At 33.5% G+C, this 9,706-nt stretch overlaps 2 protein-coding genes across 4 annotated transcripts in view; one reads left to right on the forward strand and one right to left on the reverse strand.

The window, feature by feature from the left end:
* Positions 1–5,682, reverse strand: part of LOC120624727 (E3 ubiquitin-protein ligase HECW2) — a 148,946-nt gene extending 143,264 nt beyond the window's left edge. Inside the window, exons 1-2 of one of the 3 annotated variants that reach the window (XM_039891413.1) lie at positions 5,525–5,682; positions 3,304–3,684 (exon numbers count right to left, since the gene is read on the reverse strand). In XM_039891413.1, the coding sequence (XP_039747347.1) occupies positions 3,304–3,649 (346 nt within the window). In that variant the 5' untranslated portion in view covers positions 3,650–3,684; positions 5,525–5,682. Of the gene's footprint in view, positions 1–3,303; positions 3,685–5,480 lie in introns of all 3 variants that reach the window. The other 2 variants (XM_039891414.1, XM_039891415.1) reach the window with 2 other exon arrangements.
* A 212-nt stretch (positions 5,683–5,894) lies between these two features.
* Positions 5,895–7,099, forward strand: LOC120624554. The gene is made up of 2 exons (XM_039891183.1): positions 5,895–6,222; positions 6,672–7,099. Exons 1-2 carry the CDS (start codon positions 6,127–6,129, stop codon positions 6,819–6,821), a joined length of 246 nt encoding a protein of 81 aa, XP_039747117.1. The 5' UTR covers positions 5,895–6,126; the 3' UTR covers positions 6,822–7,099.
* Positions 7,100–9,706: the final 2,607 nt, after the last annotated feature.

The raw sequence follows: 9,706 nt of genomic DNA on the forward strand, positions 1-9,706 counted from the left end.
CAAATATTTAAGAATTAAATTCATTTTACACGATAGGAAAATTTAAGTCGATGTGGATCCGTCCGTAGTTGAAATTTGGCAAAAATTATATTAAGTTTCTGACTCATAAGCCGTAACTGCTTTTTAGTATCGGAAATCGCCATTAATTTTATTATCACAAAATTAAAAGGCCGCCTGACTCAGTACCATCTTAATGGTAATAAAGCGGTGTTAGGTAATAAAAGCGGTTATCAATATGCAGTGTATCGAGGCGGGAGCCTGTTCAGGCGCACAATTAAGCATGCGTGGGCGAAGATTGCACTTTCGTGAACTTTCAGAATGCATTGACTCCGATGATATAAAACATTTTTATATGGAACGTATGCTTAATTGCTTTTTACATGTTTTAACATCAGCCTAAAGGTTTTACAATTTATTACAGACTTCCAAATTGGGGACGTTATAAATTTGTTGCTTAGGTTTTTTTTTTATCGCTGTTGCCTTTTGCGCATTGGAGGACTCCACATGCCTTTGGGAACATTATCGAGAACTCTATGGCATGCAGGTTTTCTCACGATTTTTTCTTTCAAATTATATGTAAACACATGTCTTCAAAAAGTTGGTGGTGCGTGCGATTCGAACAAACAAACTTTATTTAATACATGCCGAAGTCTTTAAAAGCTCTCCAAGGTACAGAATAGATTAAATACGACGAAGTTCCGACCAAGGTCAACGGTGCTTAGCCAGAAAAATCGCTTTCGTAACTAGGCCTAACAACCCACAATGTATAATTAAACACACAAGTGCATACAGTTGAATCCGCCAGTAGATTTGTAGCGTCAGGTAATGCCAAAGAAGTTCAAACACCTTCCTCTTCTGACTCGAAGTTGGGTCGAAAAGGTAATACCCATAAATCAAAATTTTCAGAAGATATTTCTAAAAACGAGGAAGTTTATATATCACACTCCACAATTCATTTGTCCCCAACACTACGAGTATGGCAGAAAATTTTGCATTTTATCTCAGTTACACTGCAACTATTTTATCCTCCAAGTCAAGATAAATAATTGCAAGATGCTATATATCTTGCTGAATACATTTACCATTCAACATTTCCTAAGATAAATGAATTCAAGCCGTCCAAGCGGCGTTATCAAGGGAGCAAGGGAGAGCACTCAGCACTTCCTGTTTTCAATTAATGCAATAAGCTCCAACGATACGGATACAGTTACATTCAAGTTGCATGCAGTTGCCGACTGGGAAACGTTATGTTTGAGCAAAAAACCTCGCTATCCTATACGTTGTTTCCACAAAAAGGCTTCATTACAAACTACCACGTTCTAGCGTTTTTAAATTTATTTTTTAACATTTTTTATTAAACTATGCACTAGCACTAGAGTAACTGAGTAACGTCGAGACATTTCACAACGCGATATTGCTCATTGAAATTTAAGCCAATAAAAATCTTTTGTTACATCACATATGATGTGTGGTATGCGCAGAATTTCGTCCGGGGTACACTCTTCGATACGGACAATGATGAAAAATGGAAAAATTCTTTTCCAATAGTTTACCAGTATGTCAAGTGCGAGTGAATTTGCGAGCATCTATGTCAATGATTACTTTAACACTGATTATTTAAAATTAAATTCTGCTGTTTCTGAAAATAATGCAAGGAAAAGCATTTTAGGATGCAATAAAGGAAAGCACCCAAATTATAAGACAGTAGGTATGAAACGCTTAGCCGCGGAAAACGCTGTTCGCGCAATTAGCTAAATGGTAATCATGTAAGATTTCAAACGAACAAGAATGATGACCAGCGATTCCGTTGTAAAATTTTGAGGGAAAATTATATCTTGAAAAATTGGTATATTTTTTAATTCAATATAAAAATCAGGCATAAACATTCATTATGTACACAATAATAACGCAAAGTTGTATTTTTAAGACGTAGTTAGTCGAAATAAAGTTGCGACGTTTAAAAATAACTTTGCAATAAAGGTTAAGTGGCTTATGATATTATGTTGCCAAGGTTAATTACCTTTGGCACTTAATATTGGAAGTAATAACATTATAAAGCGGGTTCCTCGTAAATAAGTTTCCTATCGAGATAGTGAAGCTATTTAGGTCATTAAATTAATTTCTAAAACAATGAAAAATAAACATAGTAGAGGCGTTAAAGACACGTTTAATTGCTAAAGAAAAACTGATTTATAATTCGAGGTCTTAAATACATTCTATTTCTAATACTAATTTATTGTTTTTTCTATACCTATTCAATTACTTGCTAAATATGTTAATATTTACCAAGTAACATAAATAGTTACCAAGTATGTTAATATTTACCAAGTAACCTATTTGGATGTCTCAAGCAGAAGAGTGTAATTTTACACGTAGAAATAACTCTCCTCTGACAGAAGAGGGCTACTAAAACCTACCATGCTGCTTCCTACCATGCGGATTAGCAGACTTAACAAACATAAAAACCATTATAAAATATGTTAGAAAAAAATTAAAAGAAATTTAAAGGCAGGTCGTGAAGAAATATTAATTTATTCTATCTTCTATTTTGTGGCTTTTCGGTGATCCGTGGTCAAGTATATGAAAATATTCAATAATAAGAAAAGTAAAAAGATAGCAGGAATAAAAATTACAGGACACATCTTAAGGCTACGGATGTCTTTTTACCGATGTGTTGTAGAAACGTGGACCGAATCTTTGTTGTTCGTATAGAGGGACGCGTGCTAAAGATGGGAGTTGCGGATGGAAGTTAAGTAGGTATGTGAACTGGGGATTCGAAGTGATGTAGTAGTGGGATGTGCAAGATACGCCTAGCACATCTATCTGGTGGAAAACCAGCCTTATTCTCATAATTTTTATTTTTCAGTAAACGAATAACGTCTCCATCTCATAATAAAGAACTAAAATATCTTATTCTATTTAAACCGTACTGTCCCACGGCTGAGCAAAAACTCTGATCTCTCCAATACATTGCTTTTTATGCAAAGGCAGACTATACCTCTAACAGGTTAGTTCGTTATAATTTTAGACTGCATTATCGCTTAGCACTAGGTGAACTTGCAGTCAAGGGCTAACCCTATAAATAGTGGAATAATAATATAGTGGAATGAAATTAAAAATGAACTTGTTGTTGGCCTACCGACGCGACGTAGGATAGTTTTAGAGAATCACATGTTTCCCATAGTTTCGTATACACTTAAGACAGCGCACAAAGCAATAATAAGAATGTTTAAACGGTATTCTTAAATACCTAGGCTTATTTTAATTAAGTTGCCTTCGTCATGTAAAAATCAAAAATCTTACCTGCATAACATAGCGCCACGTAATCTTTCGGAGTTGCAGTCCCTTCGTACAAATTCCACGACACTCGTAAACTAGACTCCTCCCTCGTCCACGTAAGCGTTCCTTTCGAACCTTTCCCTCCGTACAAATCTTGCTTCTCGTCTATTTCACTACTCAGACTCTCTTTGTCGTTTGTGGCACTTACAACATTGGCACTTGCAATCTCTTCTACCTTGTCTTTATCTCCCGTATTGTCCTCGTTGTCTTTCTCGTTTTTATTTCCTACCTCGTCCTCCCCAGTTTCATTGCAATCTTTGTCCTCAGTTCGTTCACTTCCAGCACAATCTACGTCATGTTCCTCTGACATGACTCAAAGAGCTACTTGCACATGGTTGACTGCAACTACGTCAAAATGTATGTGAAATTTTTGGCCAACTTATGTGTCCGATCCGAATACCAAAACGCTTATAAAAAAGTTTATTCAGAGCATATTTCCTTTTTTTCATACAGAACTGTGCTTTTAGCTCTGCGATAAGGAAAACACTCATTAATTAATGCTTACATTACGAACAGTCCAAATGCAAAGTAACACTACCTTGAATGTAGCAAATCGCGGTATTCGTAAACTCAAGATTTTTTTTAAAAATGTATCTACACTTATTATTTAAGCTCAACAAATAACTTTATTTATTCATTTTAGTATTCGGCCGTTCGTTAGCTTTCAAGATTTTTTCGATAAGATTTTTAAAAAAGACGAAAAATAAAAAACTTTGGCTTACAACTTCGGAAGTAAGAGTTACTATGATACAAGTGCAAATTAAGATAAGAGAGTTGAACCAAATGAAACTTGTGAACATAAGACTTGCGAGAGAGACACTGAGGGGTGAGGTTGGAGGTATGGGGCGGTGCGACGTCGCGACGCCAGCCCGGCCGGCGCCGGCAAACAACTGACGCCTAATGCCGTCTATTCAGAGTTCAGACGTTTAGCTGAACCAAAATGCTGGGAAATTCTCTAAATAATGAGCAATTGTATGGAAATTAATTAAAGTACCTACCTATTTACTTCATTTTTATTTTTTATGATTAATTATTTAAATACATTAGCACAAATTTAACAAAAATGTGTACGTACTAATACTAAAAGATCTTTTTGTTATCTTAAGAAAAGGCATACAAAAAAATATAAGGAAACAATTACAAATTTGCAACGCCTGTCTAATTCAACCAAATCATAGTAGGTATTTTAATAAATTTTGTATTCTGTCCAAATAATTCCACCTTTGTATATTTATTGAAATTTCACATCAAATAAAGTGTTTAAAGATTATTGTATGATTGCAATGTTGTGTCATAATGTAAAATAAGAGAATAGTTTAGCTCGGCAAAGAGCTTGTCAGGGTCATGTTTAAAATATCATAAAAATCCTGTTACAACAACAAAACCGAATATACATAATCCTACTTTAGATATATATTGATTAGTTACATTAATTTCACTGATCGTATAATAATTATTAATCATAATAAATATTATTGTTTGAACAAGACTGTTTTATGAAATTTCTTCTATAATATGTGATTAGCTAATACAATTAAATAAATAATACAAAAGTTAATTTGTAAATTAATACAGTATATTTTATTTTTATTTCAGATGAGAGCAATATAATTTTACAGATATTTTTTGACAAAATAATCAAGTTCTTTATAGTGCATTATCAATTGTTCCTGACTGTTCCTGATTATGGAATAATTCTATTCATTAAAAATAAATTTTAATTATAATAAGAACTGTGTTTAAATGAATGTCTATTACAATAATTTCAGAGGAGTATTTTATCCACAAAGGTGCATGACTGTATATTTCAATCAGTAGTCATACATCATCTCACAACCTTTGGTTTTATTTTAATACATTATAAGAGCTTCGATGTCGTAAGCATACAAGCATAACGCATTATTTCAAGTGAGGACCATTTAAACTTAAATAATAAAAAATATATATATATTTACTTCAGAATAGGCAAAGAACAGAATCAAAGAAGCAAGTTATACAAATTTGTCCCATTTTTATTCCACATTTTAAATATTTAACTAAGAAAAGGCTGTTCCTATAAAGATCAATAATTTTGTCAATATGCAACTAAATGAAAACAACACAAATTAGAGATGAAAAGGTTGTGAAAAATGCAGAATTACGTAGTGATGTCTACACTACAACAAAGGCTAATCATGTCACATACACTTTCACACTAATTGCTTGAATTATTCTTTCACATAATACACATTTTTGGTTTAGTCCTCGGAGATTATTTTAAAATTCCTCATCTTCGTATTTTTCTTCACTGCAGTCCTTGTTCCCGTTGACACATCGAGCGAACAGGATATGCCGAGCCAACCAATGAGAGAGCGTAGAAAAGCTGCAGGAAAGCTGCAGGAACTTTCGGATTGGTTAAAAATTTTGTCGGTCTATGTTGTACTGCGGATGACAAGTTTCTATTGAACTTGACATTTAAAACGTCAATGTCATCAACTAAAAGAAATATAAGTTTTTGAATTAATTTTTCCTACAAGCAAAAGTTATACTTAAAACAATTGTTGGGTTAAGAGATTAACCGAAAGTTTTAAAGTTACAGTAACAAACCACAGTATAAAACGACATCATGATATAAACACCTAAACGTTTCAGAACGTAGAATTCTTATGTCTAATGTCACATTCCTGACTCCTCAAACGGCAGAACTGAAAATATTTCTGTTGAGAAAAAAGTCGTCCATGTAATTTTTTTTTGAAATCGTAAATTAAAAGCTACTGTAATATATTAATTTCACCCATTGTTATAATTATGGATTCAATGCCTTCAGACGCTGAGTCTAATGTCAGCGGGTTTATTCGGTACAGCGACGAAAAGTTTAAACATCTTTATAAATCCATGATACAGGTATTTATAGTCGAGATCTGTTAACATATTGAGTAGCAGTCCCTACCGGGAAAAGAAGGCTTTAGTGTGGGTAGTACAAAACCACTAAAGTATTGATATTCCCGGTTTATCGGCATTTTAGCGTTCTAAAAGAATCGAAAATCAGACTTTAATGTCATTTTATTGGAAAAATAAGAAAAGTACTGATGGTGAAAAGTAATTTTTTTTTTAAATTTTACTGTTATTTATTTATTTTATTCCAAGTTAACTTAGGAGACTTTGTTATGTTTGTCTACTGTTTTGCTACTTTAGTAATTAGTTTATGTTTTAAACTCCAGAAATGAGTGTTATTATAAATTAAACTACCATTAATAAACACAGTTAATGTAAAAAACATAGGTTACATCCTCAGAGTAAGGTTTAATGACAATGGTTTTTCAAGTTACTTATATACTTGTTTTCATTTTTAGAACATGGAAATAATAAACCAGGATATCATGCAAGTTGAGAAGAACATGAAGAATATTGTCCAGCAAGCTGGTCCATTAGAGAGTCAGCTATCTGCTCTGCTGCAAACCCTACCCAAGCCAAACATTACCCTGCCAATGGAGACTGAATGAAACCAATTAATACTTATACATTTTAGTATTCATTAAAATTAAGAGACTTTAGCATGGAAGTACATATATCCCAAATTAATATAAATTAACAGCTCTTGCTTGACCACTATCTTACATATGGAAAATTTAAATGAGCTCTGGTAAGATGCACAATCAGATACTTATCCAATGTCGTTTCAAAGATTCCCAGTTTAAGTAAAACCCAAATAAGAAGACATATGAATTCAAGATATTGGCAATATGGGAATGAAACCCGTCCAGTGTCTTGTGGTAAGGTGAACAGATCAAGAATGAATGGTTATAAGTATATTCTTGACTTGATTATGTGGTTGATATTCCATCAACACACGTGAAACGTTTTTTATCCATGTTTCTGATATGTGGAACGCCCTCCCAGCAATTTGTTTCCTGCCATATAATTTGAGTACCTTCAAGGCTAGAGTGAATAGGCTTTTTCTAGGCAAGCGTGCTCCAACCTAGACCTCATCATTGCTTTCTAACGGGCATGAGTGTCGTCAAGCATTGGCCTATTGTTAATAATAAAAAAAAAAAGACTTATGATTTATGTGCTGTTTATCTCAAAAGATAGAAATGCATGAATCTTAACTTTATTATACCAAGACTAGCAAAAAATAAGGATTATGACCTTCACAAACCATAAAGCCTCTGCAATGATTCAACGGAAATTGTATTGGAATGTGCGGTTTATGTGACACACAGTTAATCTTTTAATATTTTTGTGCCAGTTGTAAAGAGAGAGTGGACCACATGTTGGCCACACATCTTACATTTAAAACAACAATAGGTCACCTTCAAAAGCTCATATTTCAATGATATAATTTAAGCTGACACAGCATTGAGTTGGTATGGTGTCCGTATGCTAGTAATTAATGACTTATCAACCCAATGCGTTTTGCTTATTCAAACTTAACTTACAGATTCAAAATAGTTTATTTTTACCTAATAATATAACTGAGAATCTCAAGATAAAGTTCACAGAGTCAACCTCACAAATATATTCTATTGTATTAAATTGTTGGTTGGTGGGTTTTGTGCTGAAGTGAATCTATTTAACAAAAATCATGCATCAGCAGTTTACATTTGTGAGTTACACTATTTGGGATGTCTGTGCAAAGCCTATATTGACAGACATCTAAATTTTGACACCATTTTGTATGAAATTGACAGACTGATAATTCAAAGTAACTAGTAGTAGTAGTATCTTAACCATAATTTGTGACTGAATAATATCTGTCACAAGTGGAGGTTTATTGCAATTAGAAATTAACAGAGAATCAGGTCCCAGTTTCAATATATTTATGGTTTAGTTCCACAATTGTATTTTCTCTTGTACTAAAATTTAAAATGTTTCATGTAGAATGTGGGCATAGACAGTGATATAACATTGATTATTAGTGCTGTGTAACATGTTATTGTGATTCCCTTATTGTTTGATAATGATGATCTGTGATGATGATACACTATGTAGATAATATGCCTTGCATGCTTCATAAGTGTAATTACAGCCTTACATAACATTGTGTTCAACTTATAATAATATTTAATCTCACAGAGGACTAGGATCAAATCCATTAAGGCAATTCGAATTGGTACCAGGACCTACCATGAAGGTTTTAGCCAAACAGACTGTACCAAACATCTTACGTTCAACCTGTGGCCATAGTACAAGATTTGCTTGCTTGCAATCAAGTGGTTTTCGAGTATGAAAACACTTGAATATTGGAGTGAAAGGGATCTTATTTTCATTGGGTTTAAGCTCAAATTTGCCTATAAAAGATTATAGGCAATTTGATTAAAGCTAGGGCTTTTGACAGAATGTTTTTAATACAAAAGTAGCCTATGTCACAAGGGCGTGGAGCAAGGACAAACAAACATACTTTCGCATTTATAATACTAGTAAGATAACGATAAAGATAACGACTACTCCTCCATTGCGAGCGGGCAAATCTTGTATTAGTTACGTCTAACGCACCCTTAAAGGTAGGCATAGTGAATCAATTGAATGTTGTCAAGTTTGTGTCTTTAATATGGTTCAACTAACTATTTGGAATCCATTGTAGTTGTTTTAATAGCTGATTTTTGGTCCTCTATTACTTCTAAATAGGAACAGTTATATATTTATCATCTTTTCAGTTTATAATAGACATTATAATACATAGTGATATTAATATATAGTACCTATGATAGGCAATGGTGTTAATTTGTTCTGAATTATTGTCTGTTCAACAAAGTCTTAGTTGATGGACGTTGTGCGATTTGAGAGTTGATGTGAATTGGCACCAATGTCTTTCACTCTTTAACTTTACACTCTATACAATTTGTTAAACTGTTAATTCATGTTTTTCATGCACATATTATGATAATAAGCATATGGCACTGTATTCTATAACTTTTCTGACAATTGATAACCAGTGGCGATCAGCTGGTATATTGCAATTGTTATTGTCTAAATTTATGGTCCTCTGCATAAAATGCGTATTTTTTACCAATCATCATCATAAACCTCAGCCTGTTACATTTGGGCAAAGGCCTCCTCTCTCACAAGGTAGGTGGTTGTAGAGCATAGACACCACGCTGCTCCAATGCGGGATCGTGGGCTTTAACGACTATCAAACGTTTGATATGATAACCCGGGCCGACGTCTTAACGTGCTCTCCAAAACACCACCAATTTTTTAACTCTCGGCAGTTAGGTATTGACACTTTCATTCTAAAACTAAATGTTGGCAACTTGTCAGAAATTTATAGAATACAGCAGCAGATACGTCATATAATGTCCTTCGCTCACTATATCGACTCAACACCGACTCTACTCAAAGTCGTTGGATTGTGAGCTTTAAATCGTATAGCATACAGTTAATTTTG

This window comes from Pararge aegeria, chromosome 6, assembly GCF_905163445.1.
Source record: "Pararge aegeria chromosome 6, ilParAegt1.1, whole genome shotgun sequence".
Taxonomy (NCBI): domain Eukaryota; kingdom Metazoa; phylum Arthropoda; class Insecta; order Lepidoptera; family Nymphalidae; genus Pararge; species Pararge aegeria.

Coding starts and splice junctions, on each gene's coding strand:
- LOC120624554 (XM_039891183.1), top strand. CDS start 6,127: ATGGATTCAATGCCTTCAGACGCTGAGTCTAATGTCAGCGGGTTTATT. Junction 6,223..6,671: donor TTTATAAATCCATGATACAG/GTATTTATAGTC, acceptor TTTCATTTTTAG/AACATGGAAATAATAAACCA.